Source organism: Schistosoma haematobium, chromosome 2, assembly GCF_000699445.3.
Source record: "Schistosoma haematobium chromosome 2, whole genome shotgun sequence".
Taxonomy (NCBI): Eukaryota; Metazoa; Platyhelminthes; class Trematoda; order Strigeidida; family Schistosomatidae; genus Schistosoma; species Schistosoma haematobium.
This window is the reverse complement of record NC_067197.1, coordinates 18,759,586-18,786,265: the sequence shown is the minus strand read 5'-3', so window position 1 is coordinate 18,786,265 and position 26,680 is coordinate 18,759,586. Positions and strand designations below refer to the sequence as shown.

General features: G+C 39.3%; 1 protein-coding gene across 1 annotated transcript; it reads right to left on the bottom strand.

Moving 5' to 3' along the window:
• Positions 1-876: 876 nt before the first annotated feature.
• On the bottom strand, positions 877-8,903 carry MS3_00006385 (uncharacterized protein). Its single transcript, XM_051214522.1, has 3 exons — positions 7,772-8,903; positions 4,022-4,192; positions 877-2,155 (listed from the first exon to the last, which is right to left on the bottom strand). Exons 1-2 carry the CDS (start codon positions 8,603-8,605, stop codon positions 4,061-4,063), a joined length of 966 nt encoding a protein of 321 aa, XP_051067710.1. The 5' UTR covers positions 8,606-8,903; the 3' UTR covers positions 877-2,155; positions 4,022-4,060.
• Positions 8,904-26,680: the final 17,777 nt, after the last annotated feature.

The following is a 26,680-nucleotide window of genomic DNA, read 5'->3' as shown; positions in this document are numbered from 1 at the left end:
CTATTCATTCTACTTGAGTCATATTTTGACCTTGTCAATTATTCGCTTATCAGTCTTGACTGTTTTTATATGAGCGCATATGTGTGTGCCCTTCTTATCCCATTAATCACATGTCTTTAGCTTTATTTTGTCTGACTATAAATACTGAGTAACGCTTGACTAAAATGGAGTTGGCTTCCCAGCCATCTTCCCTGCGTGTCATTTTGCTTTGCTCTGTTTCATTCGCTTCATATACAAAATATATGTATTCACAAGTCAATTCTCGTTATTCGACTTATTTAATTTTGTTATTGACTAACACGATTTAAGTCGACGATGTTATACAAGAATAGGCGATAGCAAACATCCATACGATCTAAAAAGGAGTCAGATCCATGGGCCACTAAACGTCTATCAATTAAGGGACGAGTATACTGCACAGTGGTTCGCTCTGTTCTACTTAACGGCTGCGAATCGTAGTCTTCAAGAGCAGAAGATATTCACAAGTTACTAGTATTTGATCCCAGATGTCTTAGAGGTATTGCTCGCATATGTTGGGATAACCGATTAAGAAAGAGTGAGGTCAGATATAGGGTACTAGGGAATGATGGTAAACCAGTTGATGAGGTTGTGAATCTTTTCCGATTGAGATGGTTGGGCCAAGATTACCACGACGCGCAATGCAGTTTAGTGATGGAGATGACTGGGAGAAAGTTATAGGTGGCCAAACAAAAACGTGGCATCAGTCCTTGGAGTCACTTACTTCTAGTCTTGGCCATGTTTGTAAATGCAGACTACTTCGTTCGTCAGACGTCTTGCCAGAAACATCAAGAAAGTGAAAAGTCACTTGTAGAGTTTCTCGTTGGCTGATTACTTATACTGCTACTATGTTAAGTAGCATTCCAGAACTTTCGGGAAACCCAAGGACATCTAAAATACTATGAAAACCTTAAATTTTCTGTACAAAAATGAACCTTTGGAATAAAGTGTCGCTTACGTATTTCGCGCATTTTCTCTCGTGTTCGAGTCACTGTGTAGTTCTAGCCTGGGGGTTACTAGAAGATCGTAGGTAATAAATCTAGGGTTCAATTAGCAAGACTTATCAAAGTCTTAGGGATATCACTACCCCACTAGGGGGATTGAGCTAAAGCGGTAAATAAATTTCCAAAATAAATAGTTACGTAAGGCTTCAACATTGATGCTGACCTCATTCGTTCTACCGGACACATCCTAGTTGAGGGCGCTCGGTCACCCATTTGCACCAGATCACGAGTGGGTACACTATGCTACGCAACCCTAGCAACAACTTTTCAGCTTAAATCAAATACATCTTGACACGTCTACATAGATCACCTACGTCAGTTATCTACACATCTGGCATAGCAAATACCAGAACACTATAAAGAAAAATTCATAGATAGAGAACAAAACAACAACATGAAAATGATTTTATTGGACACCATTTTATATTGTTTAATGAGTTTCAATGTCACTGACAGTTGTCGTTACTCCTTGTAATGGTACTTTTGTTTGTGGTACACTGGTATCATTTTCGGTCTTCATTACGTCATTAATACACTTATTGCTCATCTCTGTAGTAAAAGATGTTTCGATGTCATTAGATTTTTCTGCTGATTACAACATTTACGTTTAATTAACATGGATAAGTATATTATATACAACGGTATTGGTGTTAATTCAGCTACAGCAATTGGCATAATAGTGCCTAATTCACCAGTTGGTTTCGGCATTACATATAATAGGACGAGAATCGCAATACCAATATTTTGTATACCAGTCTCTAAAGCCACTGTAATAATTGATTGAAATGGTTGTCGTAAAGTGAATACGAACAATGAGCTGATACAAAAACCAAGCCAGGGTAACAATGCACATATAAGAACAAGTAAAGGAAAAGCACCTAATAGGCGAAACAATGACCAATTAATGTACACACCAACAGTTAAAAAGAATACTATTTGAAATTTAAACAATGGACCGACTAGTTTACTGAATTTCTTAGCAAAATTCGGTTTCCATATACGTAGACCTAAACCCAATAATGCGGGTATTGCTATCTGTAACAACTGCAAGAAAACATGGAAGTATGGAATTTCTATTCTGGTCACATCAATGAAGAACCGACCGTAGAAGAATAGAAGAAATGGCATCATAACTGTGAGTGGATAAAGAAGAGAAACGAAATAAAAATGTAAAAATGACAATTACCATAGTTTGTGTGAAATGTAAAATGTATAGCGTCATGTGCATTATTATAAAAGAGGATAGAGCCTGACAGTGCTTATAAGTCAAAACAGTTCATATACCTTATTCTCGCATTCGGACAGGCCAATCTATTAATTCTACTTGAGTCATTTTTTGACCTTGTTAATTATTCGCTTATCAATCTTGACTGTTTTTATATGAACGCATATATGTGTGTATACTTCTTATCCCACTATTCATCACATGTCTGTAACCTGTTTTTGTATAACTATAATGATTGATTAACGCTTGACCAAATGGAATTGGCTTATCCACCATCCCCACTGAGCGTCACTTTGCTTCGCTCTATTCCATTCGCTTCATATACAAAATATATGTATTCAAAAGTCCATTCTCGTCGATATTTCTAAAACATCAGTAAAGCTGTAAACTGTACCAGAATAACAGTTTACTTCGATTTTAAGTTAATATCAAGATGATATTACTAATATGTATGTAAAATTCCAATGAGTTGGAGAAAACTGAATTCTAAGTTTTCCATGATTTAGCGTGAGGAAGCGATATATAAATGACTACTTTTATGATCACAAATAATCTGCTCAATGTTCACATTGTCTGAAATTACGAAGTCTCGTGTTAAATAGATAATAAGTTGATATGTCTATTTCTAATGCCGGATAACAGCAAGTAATCGTTCAATTGGTGTGCATTATTAAGACACAAAGAGATACTTTAGATGCCCTAACAAAGTAGATGAATCAGTATATTTCTCTTATTTATATATATATATATTACTACAAACAATTTAGAAATTATTGGTATTTTGACCACTTTACCTATTCGTTTCAATTCATTTCATCAGTACTAAAAGGGACAGGTATTGATAAAATCTCAACAGAAAGATGTGTCATTCAACCACAACTCCCTAGTATGAGCTCTGTGCATAGTTTTATACTGTACTTCTGAGTGGATTCATATATCAGATTGAAACAGTTCTTTCGTGCTTGCATTGGTGTGACCTTTATTAACTAACTAACAATGAAACTGAAATGTATAATCATTCAGTTTATCGCTGAATACCTTACCCACAGATACCGTCGTTTAACTTCTCTGGATAGAATATCCTACACGATTTTTGTAGAACATAACACTGGTTACTGTACGATAATCTATAAAAGCTTTTATTTTATCATCTAACTAAGTTCTTACAGGTTGCTTTTTAAATATCAAACACCAGTATCACGTAGATTAACTCAACGTATTTTATCAATATTACAAATCATATAAAATGCCCTCCATCTTTATCCTTTTACCATTATTCTTTGTTTGATGTATTGGAGCGCAAGATGAAATAACGATGTACTTAACACACTCATTTTACTGTAATTAGTATGTAACTAGCGTCATTAACCAAACATGAAGTTAGTGTATGATTTTTAACCATAGGTTTGTACAGCATATTGCATTGAAGTTTTTAATCGGTCACAATGTAAACAGAATGACAGCGACCAGTGATGTATAGTTAATTATCAACCAAAACTGAGCTACGAAAGAATGGGTTTAGCAATTCCAGGTGAAATCGTCCTCATTCAAGATCTAATAATGACAGAAGGAATTCTCTTAAACACCCTTAAAATAAGATACTAAATAGGCTTTATTGTATTGTTGGTTCATTTGAAATTATCACCAAAATTATATATCTTCATTAAAACGATGTTCAAATTAATGATAATTTACTCAATGAACGGTTTTTGTTTAGTATGTATGCATTATATCATATAGCTTCAAGGGAAAAATATATATAAGTTAAACTTACAAAGAGCTGCTAAATTACTGATGAACGTCATTAACATGCTCAAGTTGATGTCACCACCGAGTAGAAAAGACCAACCATTACTGTCACCACCCCTGGAGAACAAGCAATGGTGAGTAATCCGAAACCAAACTCCGATCTAATTGGGATAATTTTTGTAATGCAAAGTGCAATCTGAAACACAATTAGACGAATTAGCAATTCAGTTTTATGCATTATTTGATTTGAATTAATTTTTTGGTTAGCGTTTTTTTAGTGAGTTAGTTTTCTACGGGACTGGGTTGCTAAGCCTATGCCCTTCGCCAACCCTCCTCCTTAACCGGGCTTGGGACTGACAGTAACCCTGGAAGAGTTACAGGCGGAGTTCCTGAGAAGATTGTCAACATTACCCGGAACTCATACGACGGATTACAGTGCAAAGTGGTGCATGGAGGACAGCTGACAGATGCATTCCAAGTGCGGACCGGAGTCAGACAAGGCTGCCTACTCTCTCCCTTCCTCTTTCTTCTGGTAGTCGACTGGATTATGAAGACCTCGACATCTAAGGGGAAACACGGAATAAAGTGGACAGCTCAGAAGCAACTAGACGATTCAGACTTCGCTGATGACCTGGCCCTCCTATCCCATACATACTAACAAATGCAGATGAAGACAACTAGGGTAGCAGCAGCCTCTGAATCAATGAGCCTCAACATATACAAAAGAAAAACCAAGATCCTTAAATACAACACTGAGAACACCAACCCAATCACACTTAATGGCGGAACTCTGGAAGATGTGGAATCCTTCACATACCTGGAAAGCATCATCGATGAACAAGGGGGATCGGATGCAGACGTAAATACGAGGATTAGCAAAGCAAGGGCTGCATTCCTACAATTGGAGAACATACAGAATTCAAAACAATTATCAACCAATATCAAAGTCACAATCTTCAATATGAACGTCAAGACAGTCCTACTGTACGGAGCTGAAACTTGGAAGACTACTACAACCATCATCAAGAAGGTAAAAGTATTTGTAAATAATTGTCTTCTCAAAATACTCAACATACATTGGTCGGATACCATCAGCAACAGCCTACTGTAGGAGAGAACAAACCAGCTTCCAGCTGAAGAGTAAAGTAGGAAAAGACGATGGGAATGGATAGGACATACATTACAGAAATCAACAAACTGCACTACGAGACAAGCGCCAACTTGGAATCGTGAAGGGAAGCGGAAAAGTGGAAGGCTAAAGAACACATCACGTCGGGAAATAGAAAGAGATATGAAAAGGATGAACGGGAACTGGAAAGAGCTGCAAAAGATCGCCCAGGACAGGGTTGTATGGACAATGCTGGTGAGAGGCCTATACTCCTCCACGAGGGGTAACAGGTGTAAGTATGTAAGTAACTATTTGATTTCTTACATATCTGCAAGTAGCATATTAAGTTTACCGTTTAAATGAAGCAGTCATTATTAATATATCTAATGCTAATAAATGCATGGTATTTCCAATCCAATCTGTAGCACTGAAAATTGACTAAGTTCTCTGTGATGAAAATAAAAGTTGTTATGCTTACAACTACAGCGTTCACATGTCAATATTTAAACTACTGATCCGATCAATCGTCAAGGAAGTGTGAATTTCAGTCATTTAGTGTTATTCTTAAGATAGTCCATAATTAAAACCGAATAGAAAATATCCAAAGATAATCGAATAAAGGACATTTCTCATAGTTCAGTTTTACTTCGTCAGCTAACTATGATGTCAATAGAATTCCATTCCTGATACTAAACAGTTAGGAAGAAAAACATGATTTCTTTGAAACCTATTTTCTTCGATTACTCATGGATACACCAATCAGAATCTAATGTATAAAAATTATTGTTTAGTGGCTTCAGTATCAAATAATAACCGAACAGCTAATTTTGGAGATCGTGAGTTACATTACCAAATCTTCTTGTATTCCACAAACGTGATATTACTGAATGACTTAGACACACAAGTCCTACAGCACGTACGTTACCCCAATAAACTATTGAACTGACCAATCAGTTAGCTTAACAATTAAAACCATGCAATTATAAATGACTGTATAAATGTTGTCTAAAATAATACGTAAGTTATACTACACATAATTTGATTAGATTTGATTGTGACTGACTGTCTGCTTTGTTGTTAAAATTATTATCTCGCTGTGTTATAATTCTGAGAGACTATTAATTGTAGTTGAAAGGTAATAATTTAAAATGAAACTCCCAGATGGATCCAATATTATGGGGCGCAAATCGAACCTTGACGCATATTGTTCATAAACATAATTAGGAAATTGTGAAATGAAACAGATTTCCAACTCTCAGATAATAATAAGTAGTCATGACATTTATTTGGGAGGAATTTCCACAACTAAAATGAGACGTCAGGTCGCTACTGAGACCCACACTGTGATCTATCAGCTTCATAACCCCAGAAGTCACTTTTGAGTTACTCATCCTTGTATTCATAACGCTTATGATAATTGTGTTCATTCTTAATTATTTACACTAAAGGGTACCACAACCGCACTAAAACATCGACAGCTTTTAAAGATTTTGATAAGTATTTTAGAAGGTAAAGTCAGTATTCCAGATTAATGGAGTAGGCCAATCTATAAAGTTGTAAGCCTACATCAAATAAAGTAATTCGCATATGCGTTATGCACATTGTGTGACAGTCCGTTTTAGCCACTTAGGCTGTCTGAATTTGTGGGTCTATGAACGTGATCAAATGCTGGGATGGTCTGTAAAGTTAAGAAGAGTTAATCGAAACAATGTAGCGGTCCCATTTATCAGTCTAACTTGTAGAGATTGTGAAGATTGTAAATTGCGAATTCAGAGTCCCATTTCCATAGTCTATTGAATACCTGATCCCTCATAATCTTCTACCTTTCTATCATCTTAATTTATATTTATCTACTTGAACCTAGGTTTCGTGCTACTTGACACTCGTCAGCAAGGTGTTCCCGTAATCTTGAGGAGACTGATGCTCTCCGACAGATTTGACCCCGTGTCACCCAGCTTCACAGTCAGAGACGTCAGAGAGCATCGATTCCTTCAAGATTACAGTTAAACCTTACTGACAAGTGCCATGCAACACGAAACCTAGGTCCAGGGTTTCCTGTTGACTACCTCCAACCACCATCTTATTTCAATACAGTGCACGCAATGTCGAGTCAATTAGTCTAGTAGCCACATTGCAGCTTGGTCGAAATGATTCGAGCAGTACTAAGAAGTACCTGACGTAAATGACATTGATCACCATCTAGTGACAAATCAATTGTAAATTATATTTATTTACTTTTTCTCATTGGTATTCCTCTTTTCTCGTCTATTTTAATACCTCCTCATTTTGTCAGTTACATATTTTGATAGAGTTTGCACACTCACGTCACATAATAGTAATTTTGATCATATTTATGATGTTGACTAACATAATGCATTAGACTGTAGCGCAAAGTGTTACGTTACGGAGCCTATGATTTGGATTGAGATCCAACTGAATTGTCAAGTCTAAAAATCTAGCGTGGTATAATATGGTCGTTCGGATTAAAAGTCAAAGTTTCCTAAGAAGCTTCAAAGTTCTTTATTCAAATAACTGGTGGAAAAGCAGGTCCAATCTGTGAAGTATTTACTCATGATGAATAATGAGTACTGTTCAGTGTCTGATAAATATTTGACTGAACACTCTCGATTTTCACGTATAAAAGAAACAAATAGTCAATCTACTTACCAGTGGCATGAAAAAGAATTGACAAAAGAATCCAACTGATATAGAAAGGGGTCTTTTAAAATGATACAAAATCACAGACGGTTCCAAATCACACCCCATCGCAAAAGTGAACACAATTAGCATGACCATGATGAATATACGGTAAACTCGATGACCGATCCCTCTGTCTATTGTTACAATGACTGGAAAAGCTAATATGTTGTTCTCATTGACATCATCAACTTCCTGTGTATTGAGTAAGGAGAGATTCAACTGATGGTGAGTTGCTAAATCATCATAATATTTATTTCTGAGAGATTCGGATTTATTAGTAAGCCATGACGTAGAAGTGTTATATCCAGACTTCGGCTTATCCACACCAATCAAAAACATCAAATAGTCTAACCCCAGCAGTTTTGGCAATATGTACAGTGATATATTTGTACTGGCTTTTGATGAAGGCGGTAACCAATACCTCGATTTATTAACTAACTCCGCAGAATAACTGGAATCTAGATCATAGGATAAAACTAAAGGTACTTGACTGCTGTAGTTGATGAAACACATAACAGGCTTGATTTTATAATTATCGAAAAATACCAAATCGCGTTTTGATATACTGATGACTACATGAATAACGTTTGTCACATCATGATAATCATAGCTGTACATTGGAGAGCTCTGATTTCCTCCAATGTGTTTCAGATAATATCGTTCCCGTGTGCGCCGAGTTTCTTCATCATATATCAACCCAACCTGTTGTGGAGGTGTCTCTTTGACTGGCGAAGAATATAACAGTAATATATTGGCATTAATCAACAGGTTAAGGAACGCTAGCCAAGAAAACATAAACATAGTGCACAGAATAAGCGAATGGATAACCAGACTTTATATCTGAGAGCACAACTAGTCCACAATGATTTGTCAAACATGTTATTTCAAAGTCATAAGATTAATCCATTGTCATTTTAGAATTAGATTGGTTTAAATTGTATGAGTGACATGCTAGTGAAAACATGCAACAACGTTTTGTGCGACTTTATCAATTAGTTTATTTGTCACGTCGAGAAGATAATATTTAGTGAGTTAACAATAAAACAATTGTGGTTCAATTTCGTTGCTCCCAACCAATTGATTTTGGGAAAATAACCATAATTAAATGAAAAACCTAAATGAAAACTAGTGAATGATTTGTATCATGTCAAAATAAACTTTCAATGAATCAAAGTGTACAAATTTGGTCGATTATGTCAACTAGTTGATTGGTTGTATATAATTTGTGTTGCGATCAGATTCGTTAAAATCCACTTGGTTTTGATTGGATGTTTGAATTCGTGATTCTTGCATCAGGAACTCATTTGATCAAAATATATGCATTAGTCGGTTCGATTGTTTCGAAGCGAAAAATGTTTACGTGAGGAGTAAAAAATTTGAACCGGTGGTCATAGTGGTACGACTGATAAAGTAAATCGAATGTTATGAATCCGGTAACCAATAAAATGTTGGAAATGATACTCAGTTATTATTGTTAATATTGTTCTTATTATACTACTAGTCCTTCTTCCTCCTGTTCTTGTTCTTCTTTTTATTATTATTATCATTATTATTATTATTATTATTATTATTATTATTATTATTATTATTATTATTAACCATCAGGTGGACTACCATCTAGATAATCTAACGGTATGGGAGAGTTGTAATGACTGTAGAATTTTCATAGTTTAATTCACGAATTGACCTTAGTTAGACCACTTTTGAAAATCTGGGAGAACCAGAATATTGTTTCCTCCCGGTGTGAGGCTCCACAGGATTACGTATGTCAACGACCCCGAATCACAGAATCGAATGCAGAACATTCGATCTCACGCTAACGTTTAACTTCTAGACCACTGAACCAGAATCTAACAGTGCCAATGTCTAATTTAAATCAATCACGATGTTGCACGATCATCTTCCATTGTCTTCGGTAAGTAACTGCCTCACAATCGACAGTTTAGTCCTACTCGTCCGAACATGTAGCCATGTTTCAGATAAACATGCATGGACGTCACAATTCCGGATAAACTGAATGAAATCCAACGAATTAAAATTGAGATCGGTCTCCAACCAGGTAGCTCATTTGACGAACTACCAAAGATAAATTGTTGCTTTAATCCATCTAAATCTGCTTTTCTCAGTTCACTTGTTCGTATAGAGCAGGTTTTATTGGACGCTCAGAGTGTGAATTTACCAAACGGTTATCCGAGCACTGCCCCACATAGCTATCGAAAGGCTAATACAAGTCAGTCAATCTTTGAACATATCATCAACTTGTCAACATGCACCCATGACAATCATCCTTCAAGATTGTTTTAAACGTGAACAGAACCGTTTGAAATGAGGTATGGGCCGGAAATTCGTGTGCTGCTAAACCTATCACGATTCATCGATTCCAACCTGACCTCTGTGCACCAAAGATTTGTTGTCAATCTTTTACCCTACCATGGTCCTAGAACCCATTCTGATTTTACAGATCATTGGTGTCAATCATTAACTCCTTCTTCATTCTTATATATTCGTACGATAGACAACTGTGTTTAACATTTTCTCAATAAATTATTATTTCTTATAATCTCGAAGACTATTTCAACTTACATCCAATATTTAAAGCTGACGATTTTTTCTGATTACTTGGTCAAATGATTCAATAAGTCTGTTTGATCATAGACTATTATTTTTGGTACTTGAAAACGATTGACAATTTTTAATTACTTCATTATATGACGCAACACACCTCCATTATATTATAGACTAATTAATAATACAATTATGTCGTTTGAGCAAGTGATTTAATCGAAAATAAAATTATCATCATATTGCTGAATGACACAATAGGTTTTTTCTTCATTTTGTAAAAGGTTGTGTTAATCATATTCAAATTGGAACAGTTGTTTTTTTTTTATCAAAACCGGTAGGCAAAGGTCACATGCACGTAGTAATTTGAGAATGTACAATAAATAGATCAGTTTGCATGTAAAGATTACGAATCACAAGCAACGTGATTCTTCATCAAACACTTATAAATGATACTAAAAATTTTAATTTGTACATTAGATTTTTACTGTATAGATCAGTGAAATTATGCGTTCACATTATTGTAAACTTAGTTCCAGCAACTAATGTATTTCGATACTCAGTATTCGTAGTGTTTTCGTGCACAGAGAAAGAAAACGACAAATGAAATATCAAATGGAATAAAATATCATATTTGTTGAACCACTAGTAGGTCTGTTTCTGGTTTTCTGAAGACACATCTGGAAACATAAGTTCATCTCAGAACAATAATAACCAATTGTATCGCTTTTCCGTGCTGAATAAATTTTTACAGTTTTGGTTGTTTATTATGCATCAGGACTACTGTTTTCACTTCAACTGGATTATTTTCAATTAAAGTACGAAAAAGCGTTTTTGTTTCCTTACTCTATTTGGGTATAATAGTTTTCGATTCTGCACGTCTTTTTTATTTTAACCGGTCACTGTATGAATTTGTTCTCTTACCCAATATTTTTGACCAAGTGTTTCTCTCTTACAGATGCTCTTCCGATGATGCCTGATTGTAGAAGAGGTTGTAGTGACTCACTTTTATCACGAGAACATGACTGGTTTAATGAAAATAATCATTATTATAACCAACTGTACCAGTGCTTGTTTTAATGTGCTTTTGTTTAACTGTGCTAATTACAGCCATTTTGTGCTTTCATTACCTTCCATCATTGTCCCGCGGTTTTTGGCTTTGTTCGCACGTACTCCATTCTCCTGTTTTCGCTTGTACCATTTCTTGGCACGATATTGGTATTCGTTCGATACCACGAGATCCCCAACGAAATAAATCTGGTTACGTTCAACCTTCGCCTTCTGATTTGTTTGGTACGCGTTTCCTTGTAGTGGCGTTCATAGTCAATCGCGACTCGACATCGCGCTACAACTGGTGAGCCAAATTTTGGAACACGTCCCAACCTCTGGTCAAATCTTCCAAAGAAGCCAATTCGTTGAGTCTATCGTTTACCTATCCACGTCTGTCATATATTTCTATATTATTTTTTGATATATAATGTACTCGACATGACGGATAGCGACAAGAATAATATTAATGTCATAGACTTAGACGTACAGGCTATTCACTTTCGACCTGTATCATTCATTCCCCACGACCCAGAGGTTTGGTTTGCTGCGTTAGAGTCTCAGTTCGAGGCTCGTCGCATCACGAGCCAAAGGCAAAAGTATGCCTTCGCTCTCGAATCACTACCCGTGGACCATTTAGTAGGTGTACGTGAGGTTGTCCTCAATTCCAACGTACCTAATGTTTTCCATCGCCTCAAAGAGGCAATTCTCAGACACTTCCTCCCATCGAGGGAGGAACGATTGAGGATATTGTTAGCACGTCACCCTCTGGGTGATGCTAAACCAAGCCAGCACCTCACGCGCCTGAAATCTCTTGCAGGATCAACAGCATTTGACTCGGAAATAGTCAAGGAATTGTGGCTTGAGTCATTACCAGCTCACATCCAACCTACAGTGACGGCCCTGCTCGAGGACGCACCGCATAACCAGGTAGCCCTCATAGCAGACAAAATTTTGGCGAGGACTAGTAACAGAGACAGCTATATAGTTGCTTCAACGGCACTTCCTAAAGTAGACATGGACGCCAGTCACTCCTCAGCTCATGGCGGCAGGAACGGGTGTATTCACACACGTCTTAGTTTTCGAGACCGTTGTAACGTAACCCAACCCTACGTCCCCCGAGCTCGCTCAGGTTCTCGCAAACCCGTCACCATTCGCTCAAAAAGAGCATCTTCCAAGCCACGCCGAAAGGCGGCTTCGGAAGCGAGTGAAATTTGGTGCTGGTTCCATAGGTCCTTCGGGTCTGACGCCCGCCGTTGTCGAGCACCATGCTCATACAAGGCGGAAACGCCGAAGCCGGCGAGTAAAAGCGGCCGTACTCGCCGGCTCTTCTCCCCAGGTTGGTCGCTTATTCTATGTGCACAATTACCGCACAAACGCTAGGTTCCTAGTAGACACTGTGGCCCAAGTCTCTGTCGTGCCACGAGGTAGCGGCAAGTCACAAGCTACAGTACTTCGACTACCCGCTGAAAATGGCTCAGTCATTCCTACCTACGGTACACGACAATTCGCGGTCAACCTGGGCAACCGACGACGGTATCTGTGGACGTTCATCATTGCTGATTTTCCAACAGCCATACTAGGTATCGATTTCCTACAGCACTATGAATCGCTAGTCGATTCACGTAGGCTGCAGCTAATCGATACTTCGTCGAACAGAAAATTCATGGGCTGCAAAGCCCACATGGACGCGTACCGAATCCCCGGCACTTTTTACTTGCGTGACGATAAATTCCACGCTTTATTCGAGAAATTCCCCGTACTCACTAAACCACTCGAGGAGCTTCCATCAGTGACTAATCGCGTGGTACACCACATAGTCACCCGCGGCCCGCCAGTCATGGCAAGACCTCGCCGACTGGCACCAGACAAATTAGCTTTCGCTAAACGTGAGTTTGACAATTTAGTAGCTACTGGTATTATTCGTCCTTCTCACAGTCCATGGGCCTCTCCTCTTCATATGGTGCGTAAAAAAATGGGGTTAGTTGGAGACCATGCGGCGACTACCGAGCTCTAAACGTGGTTACGCGCTTTGATAGCTACCCCATCTCCCACACACACGACATCACGGCATCGCTCAAGGGCACGACTATCTTTTCTAAAATCGATCTGGTACGAGCATATCATCAGATCCCAGTCGCTCTTGAAGATAACGAAAAACTGCTATCACAACACCTTTCGGTTTGTTTGAGTTCCTACGAATGCCTTTTGGATTACGAAATGCTGCTCAAACTTTTCGAAAGTTTATCGATAGCATTGTACGAGTCCTAGATTTTTTTCACGTCTATATTGATGACCTGCTAATCGCATCATCAAACGTAGATGAACATTATCAACATCTTACGCTATTATTCCAACGCCTTTCGGATAATCGAATAGTAGTTAACCCGGACAAGTGCGAGTTGGGCAAACGAGAAATAATATTCCTGGGTCACGTTATCAATCAAGAGGGTATTCTACTTTGCGAGGACAAAGTGCAAGCAATAAAGGAGTACAACGTGCCGTCCTCACTCAAGGAACTGGAGGCGTTTCTCGGTTTGGTTAACTTCTACTGTCGTTTCATCCCACACGCGGCAGAACAGTTACGACCACTAATCGAATTACTTCGCGGCAACACACGCAGATTAGAAATGAACGATTCTGCACGTACTGCATTTACAGAGATCAAAACGGCTCTCGCGCAAGCCACTCCTCGCCCATTCCGATCCATCAGCCACACTTAGTATAGCGGTTGATGCATCCGATGTCGCTATAGGAGCAGTCATACAACAAAACGTCTCCGGTAGTTGGCAACCCCTCGAATTTTTCTCACGACGCCCTACTCCCACGGAGGCGAGATATAGCGCTTTTGGTCGCGAGCTTCTGGCAGCCTACTGCGCCATCAAACATTTCCGGCACGCAGTAGAAGGACGTCAATTCATCTTATTCACCGACCATAATCCCTTAACGTATGCTTTGCAAACCAAGTCTGACCGCTACTCACCACGAGAGTGCAGGTACTTGGACTATATCTCCCAGTTCACGACAGACCTTCGTCACATCAAAGTCGAGTCGAACTGTGTTGCCGAAGCTCTATCACGGATCCAAACGAATGCAGTTACGTTGCCGGTGCTCGATCTTCCTGCTATGGCCGCCGCCCAAGCAAACGATCCCAGTTGTGCAAAAGCACCACACTATACGTCCCTTCAGTATCAGGAAGTACCTCTAGCCACGACGTCTGGTACCATCCTATGCGATACTTCTACCGGTCTTCCTCAACCCATCATACCCTCTGCTTATCTCCGTCTCGTATTCGATGCCCTGAATGGATTATCTCACCCAGGTATCGCAGCTACATTACGCCTCATCGCTGCACGATACGTCTGGCCGTCCATGAATAAAGATGTTCGTATATGGGCGAAGCAATGCTTACAATGTCAACGGTCAATAGTGCAGAGGCACGTAGCCGCCCCCCTTGGCATTTCCGCTACGCCTGATGCTCGCTTCGATCACGTTCACTTAGACATTGTAGAACCACTGCCACCATCGCATGGGTATGATCACATACTCACGTGCATCGACCGTTTCACCAGATGACACGAAGCTATACCCATCACGTCTATCACGGCGGAGACAGTTGCTCACCGCTTCGTAGAACAATGGATAGCTCTATATGGTTGTCCCTCGACTGTCACGACTGACCGAGGACAACAATTTGAGTCCACATTATTCTCCTCACTTACTCGGCTGCTTGGTTCGGAACGCATACGCACTACCGCCTACCATCCAGCTTCTAATGGTTTGGTTGAAAGGTTTCACCGCCAACTTAAAAGTGCACCTCGAGCACACGAAAACGACAACTGGTAAGAAACCTTACCACTCGTCCTCTTAGGCATCAGAACGAACTTGAAGGCAGATATCCAATGTTCCGCTGCTGAACTTGTATACGGCACGACATTGCGTCTGCCCGAGGAATTCTTCACACCACGGTGAAGACCTGGATTGGCCACCCACGCTCTTGTCAACGCACTCAGTCGATATTTTGACTTCGAATGCTTGGCACACGCTTGGTCTCGAACCTAGTCGTTATGGTCGCTTCTGGTTCCTCGGCTCAACGTGGTTTCGTCCTGCGTCTGCAGTGTTTTCTGGCCCTACAATCGCTCGTCAGCCGATCAGCCCCACGGTGTAAACCGTTACTTATCAAAAGTGTACACTCTTCTAGCGGTAGGCTGCTGTATTGACTCACTTTTATCACGAGAACATGACTGGTTTAATGAAAATAATCATTATTATAACCAACTGTACCAGTGCTTGTTTTAATGTGCTTTTGTTTAACTGTGCTAATTACAGCCATTTTGTGCTTTCATTACCTTCCATCATTGTCCCGCGGTTTTTGGCTTTGTTCGCACGTACTCCATTCTCCTGTTTTCGCTTGTACCATTTCTTGGCACGATATTGGTATTCGTTCGATACCACGAGATCCCCAACGAAATAAATCTGGTTACGTTCAACCTTCGCCTTCTGATTTGTTTGGTACGCGTTTCCTTCTAGTGGCGTTCATAGTCAATCGCGACTCGACACCACTGTACAAGGTAATTGTCAACGCTGAGTGGATAATGGTGTGTAGTTTGGTGGGTGAAACATGTGAAACCACGACCTTTATATCAACCTAACACCATCAGATTTTAAGAAGTATATTTATCTGTACTACCAAGACGTAAACAAAGGGATGCATTTTCATCTAAGCAGCACTTTGTGTCTATCGAATAAAGTCAATAAAGTGTCTTCTGTAATGATTTCCGATGGAGAACTTTATCTTAACAACCTTTGTCAATGCAATATAACTATTCCCCTACCTGCTATTAACGTATCATTTTAGCAATGTCAGTTGTATTTCGCAGGTACCTCGACTGGATGAGTTCCCTTGCATATTGATCACTGACTATCATAATAAATTTCAATAACGTGACTCATGCCAGGATAGTTAATAAATAAACCGTGAGACAAAGAAAAACGATATATTACACTTGATAATTGCATATAAAATTTTATGTAAATTGAAATCTTGACAAGTATTCCGACTATTTAATACCACTTGTGTTTAGCATAATACATCAACATAAGTAAATGTTTATTCATCATTTCCATACGGAACAGTTAATGGGTGATTTTGAAAAGGATGAAATGTCAAGAAGTATGTTCACATGTTTACAGCTTTGACTACATAGTATTCAGATTTAATCAAGCAGTTATGGTAATCGAGACTGAAGAATTCGCAAGCATAATTCTGCTCAAGAAGTGTATGCGTGAGGTGATAACTGTTTAAATATCTGTTTGGATTAAGTGAAAAATTATAAGTAGGTCAGTCGTTGTAAAATGAAATCAAACACTGACCGTCACAGTTAGATGCACAAGTATAGTCAGCATTATGGGTTAAGCTAACGTTATATTCGCAACTCTCACAGTCTTGTTAACTAGCTTAAAGCTGAACAAAAACATTAGCGTTTTATATGAAACTATTATGATGGGAAGATTTCAATACTGTGAATATTGTCACTGTACCGCCAACGATTAAGTATTGTTTTTCATCTAGAACGATTGATTCCAACTAAGGATTGATCCAAAATTAGGTGAGAGTTGGTAAAGAATGAAAATCAAATCTATAATGAGTGTTTAACGAAAGTTTATTTGTCCATCATTTTCTATTCGAATACTTCCTTACATTTCACTACATGTTTTTAACTTATTTCTATAATTTGAATGATTGTTACATGATGAATAAATCACATTGTCACAGTTAAACTGATTGTTACAACAAGGGCTTGTACAAAATGGATGATGACCCTAAACATGGAGAGTGAAAAGGGTGGGACTCAAATGGGAGGACATAAATAGAGAGGAGCATCGCAAGTGCAATTTGATGGTAAAATAATTACACTAGTATAACAGCTGATTATACATAATAAATCATAAGCAAGTTTCAAAGTGTCACTGGTAGGTAACATGTATACTCAGTGATTTTTGTAACGACAAAATAAAAACCACATTTTTTCTCTAATTTGTCACACTTTATATGTAACCGCATGTATATTCAATATCTTTTGTTTCTCTTTATCAATGATAAAAAGAGGATATAATTGTTTGCTTATGTACAATTACTGTTATACTACCGCGTTGGTTGAAATATAAACACTATCTCCGCCGTTTATTCTTCAGCTTTATTGGCCACGGCCTTTGACTGAAGATAATAATAGTGTTATAACATCCTCTTAGGCCTTCCCACATCACGTTATATTTTCGACTTTGATCATTATTAAATAATACTATTGGATTCAATATTTCTCATTATGCCGTTGGTGCCACCACGTGCAGAGGGATGTTCGTTAATCAAGTGGACTCATTTGTGGTTGTTATCTCAGAGAGCACCTTACAAATAACATCCATTTCATAACAACTGTTACTATCTTGTTGTTTAATACACCATTTATATTGTAACTGTAATTTGTTAGCATTTGCTCTACTCATAGACAGACACTTAAAGTTGTAGTGTTAACTCCTTTTTGGTATATTATTGGTAATCCTGTGTATCGTTATATCTTGAATAAGCTCTTTTGCTGAGATCCACCACACTGATCAGTAATTACTAAGAATAGTAAAGATAGCTAGCACATGCGATCACTATAAGCTAGGAAAATGGAGAATAATCTAATAATTTAACAGAATTTCTTAACCGTTCATGCTGCATACAGGCAATACCCGATGTGCAATGCTTAAAATTTCGTTGCAACACAACGTGGAGCTACTACAAATTCAGCATAATAATTAAACAGATTGAAGAAGCTGTTAGTTTAAGTGTAGAGATTGTTCCACATGCAAAGATAAAATCACAACAGTCAACTTGACTATTCACGTATACTTATCGCTTCGAGTTTTATAAATCATCTGTATTAATATGTATATGTACTCAAACATCTTTCAGAGCTTCCTTATAGCAGATGTAAAGAATCAGTCGCTGTTGGTTTTGTCGACGGTTTTGAACACCTAGTTAAATTTGGTTCAGCTCACTTATCAGACATGATTGGTTCACGTAAACGCTATAATCTCGCAGTGGCTGACGTAGGTCAATTTGCTACAGAGTGAGAACATGTAATTTGGAATTGAATTGAGGTTACTTCATTAAAATTCGTAATTAGCATTCAGTGAACATTGGTAATTATAATCTTTACAGGATTACACGTTCAATTTCATAGTTTTATTCGATAAAAATATTTGCTTTTCGTTATAATTCGTTTGAATCAATTTCCATTTTGCTTGTCCGGATAATAACCGTATCATGCCTTCACTACTGTTCGCCGACCTCTCTAATCGCGCCAACTACAGGGTCAACAAGAGAACGGTGTTTCGACAGCGCAGAAAATTTACCAACACGATGAAATTTACAGTTCAACCTGATTCAAGTATCATTACAGAAGACATTTGGACGCAACAAGCTGCTACCGGCATTGTTCCAGGTTTTTTTATTTTTAGATGTACAGGATATATTGATAGACTCACAATATTTCCGATTGAACATCTCACATTATTTAACCAGAAAGTGATTAGGGTGATGGGGAGATCGATATTTCTGTTGAGTTAAGCAGGGATAGAATAAGAAGTGCCTCCAAATAATCAGATTTTTCGAATCGACAGTTGAGCTTAGATGGTTTTTCAGAATAGATCAATAAAGAAGACATGTGGTAGTTGATATTGAAGAGGCCTTCTTTAGGGTGTTATCCCGATAGTATTTCACATTGTTGCCTCCGATAATAATTCGCTTGACGCAACCTTTCAATTTTGTTTGGTAGTTGTGGTGGGTCCGGACAAAGTTCTTCGAATTGAGGCTTGTGAATGGGACATAAGCACAGGTCTAACAAGGAAGATCGAAATGATATGACTGATCTAAGGCCCAAATGAAAATAATTTTTCAATATGGTTTAGCCACTCATTCATTTATAGGACCAGTGAAATATCACTGAGATCTAGCCAAATCATCCGGCAGTTGGGCCATTGAATGACGAACAGCTCATTGATTATCAACAAGATGAAGGAAAAGCAATGCGCATCAGTTCATCGCATATCATGGACTGACCCATGTGGTGATGGTTGCAATCTCTTCCTTGTACCTAGTCTTAATAATATATTTCTGTAATAACGTCTACTTAGCGATAAATAAGTTTCCAAAGTAAATCGTTCTGTATACCTTCAGCATTGATTCTGACCTTATTAGTTCTAATGGACTCGTCCTAGTTGGAAGCGATAGGTCACGCATCCACACTAGATCACTGTTGAGTTTGCCATTATACACATGGACCAAGACGTTGTCAAACCTTGAATATCTGCTACGTAGACATATTTTCTTTAGGAACAGAAGTGATGTGTAAAGGGGAGTAAGTCACATTAAATATGTGGGTCAATAAAGTAGATAATCTGTGTCGAATGACTGGGAGTGTGGCGGTAAATAAATCTCCAAAAATTGCTTAAAACATTTAAGTTATCAGTTTAAGCCTTCATAATTATTGGAAATTGAAGACCCGGATAAAACTGTCACCGTTCCAAATAGTCCCGGTTCGGCTGTCCTGAGTGTTGATAAATGGACCTCAGTATTTAGAAGAGGAAATGAGAAAAAAAGCTCTTGGCAATACAAAACTGGTTGGTAAGTCGTTGGTGAACTCCTATTCTGGGTCACAAAATACACTACCAAAGTCTAATAGCAACAGAGAATTACACCCTGGCGTGACTGAGAAGAAGAATCTAATGTCATCGGATATTATTGTAATTTGCTGCAGTCAAACGATCCTGATCCCAAAATTATGGACGCGCATGATTCAGATGATATATTTGTAGCATCTTACCAGATGACTCAAATGGAGTTCAGGTCAAAAAAATGATAAGAATAGGTAAGAGGACCGAGGACAATGTTGAACACTGACCGTGTAGACTCCTTAAAGTAATCCTAGGAACGGAGAAGCAACGTGATCTTCTGTTAGGTAGCGCTCGTAGTCACTACAATTCCGACATTCGAGTAAAACCTGATATGTCTCTGGAAAATAGAATATAAAGGAAGAAGGCACTAGATGAACTAGAAACGCGTCGACAAAACGGCAAGGAAATTCTCCGATTAATGGGTTTTCGGATAGTCAGGTCTTGGAAGCGAATGCTACCAAGGCCTGTGTAGATAGGCCATTCTCCCTGAGAGTTTTACATGCCAACGCTCGTAGTCCAAGAAACAAACTCTATGAACGAAAGGCATAAGTGAACAATTTAGGGCTGCTCATTGTAGCAGTGACAGAGACTTGGTTAGTTCATGAACTAGACATTACTCCAGAATTATTCGGATACCACTACCTAAGAAGTGATAGGAAAGAAGATGAAGGAAAAAAGGTGGCGTTTTTATACATAGTCAATAATATAAATATCCGTTCCTCTACTAGCGAATCACATGATAGTGGAACTTGTGAAGTCATTAGTTGTGAACCGGCTGTCGGATGCGGTACATTTATACTCGTTGTCCTCTATCACAGCCCAATCTGCTCAGCTGATGACTATTTTAAAGCACATTTAGCTATGGAGTGCAAATAACAGATGACTGATAATAGGAGACTTTAATGCGTCTGATGTTAGTTGGACTGAGATGACCACGGAACGATCTATAAACTCCTTTGATAGTAGGTTCCTGATAACAGTAATGGAGCATGCATTAGTGCAGCATGTATTCAAACCCACACGTTTTGGTGCAAACCAAGGTTCTTCTTTGTTGGACTTCGTAATCACTCACGAGACTGAGGATATTGCCGACTTAAATATTCTTCCATCATTAGTGAATAGCAACCACGCTGTTTCGTCATTCACGTTTATAACTAGTGACATGATGTATGACCAGGGTAAACCCCGCCCAATTGCATGGAGAGCTAACATATCAGCCATTCAGGAGTGGGCTGCTAAAACAGATTGCTCTGTAGATACTAGCTTATCAGTTAAAGAAGGATGGTCTGTATTTGAAGGCAAGCTTAGTTTAATTACATCCTCGTTTATACCATGCCCCGTAACACGTAGACCGAACGACTGTCCACCATGAATAACTAAACAAGTCAAGAAACTATTAAAATAAGGAAGAAACACTGGAATATGTTCATATCTACTGGCTTAGAACAATATATGTCCAGTTATTGTAAGATTAGCAGTGCCTGTAAAGCGTTAATAAGTAAGACTAGGCGGTCATATGAAAAGCAATTGGTTAGGGATTCTTGATATAGTCCGAAACGGTTATTCTCGCATTTAAAAAGGCGAACTCAGAGAAGCGATGGAATTCAATCACTTTTTCGCAAGAATATACGTTAATCTTGGCAAGAAATGATATCGAAAAAGCTGATGCTTTATCGGAATATTTCAGTAGTGTTTTCTATCAGTAATGAAGAACGACCAATCATTCATTTTGATTGTTATGGCTCGCTGTTGGACCCTGTAGTCATTGTGAAGGGTTCTGTCTTAAGGCTACCTCAGCATATCAAACCTGATAAGTCCAGTAGTCCTGATGATATTCATCCTAGGATCATGAAAGCCATATAAGACGTAATTCCTGAACTATTAGCGATACTGTTTCACATGTCTCTGAGGCAGTCCAGATTCCCCAGAGACTGGAAAGACGCGATAATAAGTCCGGTGTGTAAGGCTGGGGGTAGTAACTACAGACCCGTTGGCTCAACTAGTGCGGTTGTAAAGCTGATGGAAAAAATCATTCGGATATCTGCTGCAAACTATGTTGAAGGGCATAGTCTTTTATTCAGAGAAAAACATGGTTTCAAGAGAGGCCTATCATGCTTGACAAATCTCATTGCAAGAGAAGATTGGGCTGTGGTAAAAGATCGGAATATTCCTGTAGATGTGGTCTTCATAGATCTAAGTAAGGCCTTCGATAAGGCCTCCCGTTCTGGTCTTAAATTCAAACTGGAACGTTTTGGAATCCATTATACAGTTTTAGACTAAATAAGTGACTCTCTCCATGACAGGAGACAAAGGGCAAAGGAAAATAGAGCTCTCTTCTCGTAGGTACCTGTGAAAAGTGGGGTTCCTCAAGGTACAACCCTCGGTTCTCTCCTCTTTTTACTCTATGTAAATGAATTGCCAACTGTAGCGAAATCATCCGTTCTACTCTTCCCCGATGACATAAAGATTTGGAGACCCATACACAGTATGTCAGGTAGAATAGTATTACGGGATGATCTTAGCTCATTGGTGGCATGGATGGACAGGTGGTCATTAGAAGTAAATTCCAACAAGAGTGTGGTGATGCAATTAAATAACTATGATGAATCGTATCATTATACAATATGTGGACGCGTTCTACACAAAATAAGGGACTATAACGATTTAGGAGTCATATTAAGCAGTGATTTCAAAACCACTAGTCAATGTAAGGTTGCTGCTGCGAAAATCTGAAAGGTATTATGGTCTATTCGTAGGTCTTTCTAGTATTTAGATGACGAAATATTTAGATTATTATACCGGATTTACGTGCGACCACATTTAGAATATGGGATTCAAGCAGCGAGTCCCTGTTTCAAGTATGAAGCAGATATTCTGGAAAGAGTCCAACGACGATGGACTAAGATGGTGAAAGGTCTATCTGGTCTATCTTATGAAGACAGACTGAGACACCTTAACTTATTTCGTTATCTTACCGTAGAATACGTGTTGATCTGATATTGGCTTGTCATATACTAAACGATGACCTTGGTATTAACATGTCTTATCTTTTACTTTCGTCTAGGACTGATTATTTGGGAGGACATTCGAAGAAAGTTCAAAAGCCGAGATCAAGTCGTTTAAGTTTGGAGTTTCGTTTCTCGCACTGAGTAATGAGTTACTGGAATTCCCTACCGGACCATGTAATATCAGCACCTTCTGTGAATATATCCAAAACGAGATTGAACCTCCACATTATTGCAAACTGCAAGTATTAATATAGGTCGATAGACCTCCAGTCCTTTTTACTGAAGACGGAAGACCATATTTTTCTCTATTCAGATCTAATAAGGAAGTAATGAGAACTACATCTAGGGCGCCACCACAATACCCAGCCTGAGATCCTAAGAAACGGGCATTTCGCTGTTGGAGCTGACCATTCCACTTGTGGACTGTCTAAACGATAAAAAAACGTGTAAAGGACAGGGCCTACCACCTCGGCAAACCTCACATAGGTGGGCTACCTGTCCATTCACATAAGGTTCATACAGAAAAACAGGACGAAGCTCACGCGTTCCAAATTGAAAGCATAAACTGCTTATATATGAACGCCGCGAGTCTACCAAACAAACTGGATGAACTACGTGAACTAAGCAACGCTAATAAGGCCCATCTGATAGGAATATCTGAAACCTGGATATCTTCTCAGTTCTCGGACCAAGAGTTAGCATTGCCTGGGATGACTTTGTTCCGCAACGACAGAAAAACAGGAATTGGGGGCGGAGTAGCCATATACATAAGCTCTTGCTTGGAGGTGCACCAGGTTCACAACCTCGAGTTTAACAATCTTGAGGAATCCATATGGTGCTCTGTAAGATTGTCTAGTACTTCGAGGTGTCTAGTCGGAGTCATTTACAGGAAGCCAACTGCCGACATCGAGTACGATAGTCGTATGCTGGAAGGACTATCCCGCTCTATCCGTCTCGGTTTCACACACATCCTGATTCTAGGGGACTTTAATCTCCCTAGAGTCAACTTCGCGGAACACACGTACACTGGAGGCGACAACTCAATTGAAGCTCGGTTCTTCAACCTCATCGATAACTTGGGCTTATATGAAAATGTGAGGTCGGCAACTCGTTGGAGAAACAGTCAGACACCATCGCGCTTAGACTGTGTATTCACCAACGAAGAATTCCTAGTCGACAACCTCTCAATCCTGGCTCCTCTGGGAAAAAGCGATCATGCCGTCATAGCCTTCAGTTTTGTCATCAAAACTAAGCTAAGGTATCCCAACAATAATTTGCGTTGGAATTTTAAACGGCTGAATGTGCCAGCTCTACATGACTATCTACAACAGGTGGTTTGGGATGTTCACCCTCAAATCGATGTGGATGGTCATTGGGACTTCTTACTGCACACGCTCTTATGTGCTACAGACCATTCAGTTCCTCAAACGGTTCCCAAAAGCTTCAAGCCACCTACAGTAATCAAGAACCGTACCCTTCGCCTCCTAAGCCGCAAACGGCACTGTTGGGCGGAATACAAACGAACTAATAACGATGGAGCGTATAGGCAATACAAACATATCAGGAACACATGCACGAAGGCTATAAGAGAAGACAGGCTTCAGCACCAAACAAAGCTTATGGACAAATTCGCCTCTAACCCTAGAAGCCTATTCCGTTATGCAGCCTCTCTTCGTCAAGCCAAAACAGGAGTTTCTCAACTGCTAGGTCTTAACGGCCCGACCAACAACGATGGCGACGCCGCTAACCTTCTGGCGGCCCATTACTCTCAAACATTTCAACCGGCTGACATCAACTTTATTGACGACAGTCTCATCTCCAACTCCACAGGACTTTCTGAAGTGGACCTAAGCGCTGACTTGGTGTTCTGGAAATTGCAGCACTTAAGACTTGACACTTCTCCTGGCCCGGATATGGTTCATCCTGCCATACTGAGGGAGGCAGCCTCAATCCTGGCAACGCCGCTTAGCGTGATGTTTTCACACTCGCTAAGCCGAGGCAAATTACCGGAAAATTGGAAGTTGGCTCACATCACACCAATTTTCAAAGGTGGTCGACGCAATGAACCTTCAAGTTATCGGCCGGTGGCTCTTCTGTCATTACCTTCAAAACTCATGGAGTCCCTGATATGCGACGGTTTAAATGACTATCTACTGTCCTTAAATTTCTTCTCACCCCAACAGCATGGTTTCAGGAAGGGTTACTCTTGTATAACCAACCTGCTGACTGCGGTGGACAGATGGGCAAGCATCCTCGATTGCAAGGGAAAGGTTGATGTCATTTACCTTGATTTCTGAAAAGCTTTTGATAAGGTTAACCACTTGTGTCTTATCAACAAGCTCAAACGACTAGGTATCAAACCACCTCTAATCGATTGGCTTACTTCATACCTAAAAAATCGACACTTCAAGGTTAGGGTTGATTTCACTTTATCTCAGGCTATGGAATGTCCTAGTGGGGTCCCCCAGGGCTCAGTACTAGGGCCTCTTCTCTTCTTGATCTACATAAATGATCTTCCTCAACAGGTAACGTCAGACTTACTACTTTTTGCCGACGACGTGAAACTTTGGAGAGAGATACGCAACCAAGACGATACACAGGCACTTCAGGAGGATCTGACGCGACTTCAAAGTTGGGCAGACGATAACGGACTTACCTTTAACACTTCAAAGTGTAAAGTAGTCCATCTGCGACATGTCGCAAACTACAGTTACAACTTAGGAAACTCCTCTCTAGTAGTATCCCAAGTCGAAAAAGATTTAGGAGTCCTGGTGCCCCATGACTTAAAGTCTTACGCTAACTGTGACAAAAATGCCTTCCGAGCAAACCTTGCACTGGTAACGTTGAAGCGCATTTTTGGACAGTTTGACGGACGAACTTTCCATACAATCTTCAATAGTTTCATCCGTCCCCATTTAGAGTACGGAAACATAGTACTCCCCCCCTCACTCCATAAGGACAAGGTCACTTTGGAGCGTATCCAACGGCGAGCCACAAAATCAGTTCGAGGACTCAAATTTAAACTTTATGAAGAGCGCCTCCATTCACTTAACCTTTACCCGTTAGAGTATAGGCGTCTTAGAGGTGATTTACTAATGGCTTATAGTATTCTTAACACTTCTGGACATCCTCTTAAACACCTACTTAAGCTTAGTTCGAATAATAATCTAAGGGGTAACACCCAGAAACTGGAAACACAACATAGCAAGACGGAATGTAGACACAACTTCTACTCCTTAAGAGTTGTCAAAAGCTGGAATTCGCTGCCGGCCGAGCTAGTCCAAGCGACTTCTCAGGAGTCCTTCAAGAGGCAACTTGACCTATTCTTAAGGACCAAGGACAGCATCACATTATGATTTACCAATTTCTTTTCCTTTTTTATTGTTAACATACCTAGGTTCCTGCCTGGAGGATTTGGTGATCCCCTGCTACTAGACACGGAAGCCTGTTAAGCGAAAGCCTCTTCTATTCCGTCCACAACCATTTGAACCATTTGAACCATTTGAACAATGTTTGCGTTTTGAATTTCCAAGTAGCT

Bases quoted from the DNA above. Each gene is read 5' to 3' on its own strand.
- MS3_00006385 (XM_051214522.1), bottom strand. From the start codon at position 8,605: ATGTTTATGTTTTCTTGGCTAGCGTTCCTTAACCTGTTGATTAATGCC. The intron at 4,193-7,771 runs GTAAGTAGATTG...ATTGTGTTTCAG, and splicing joins AATTCTTTTTCATGCCACTG to ATTGCACTTTGCATTACAAA.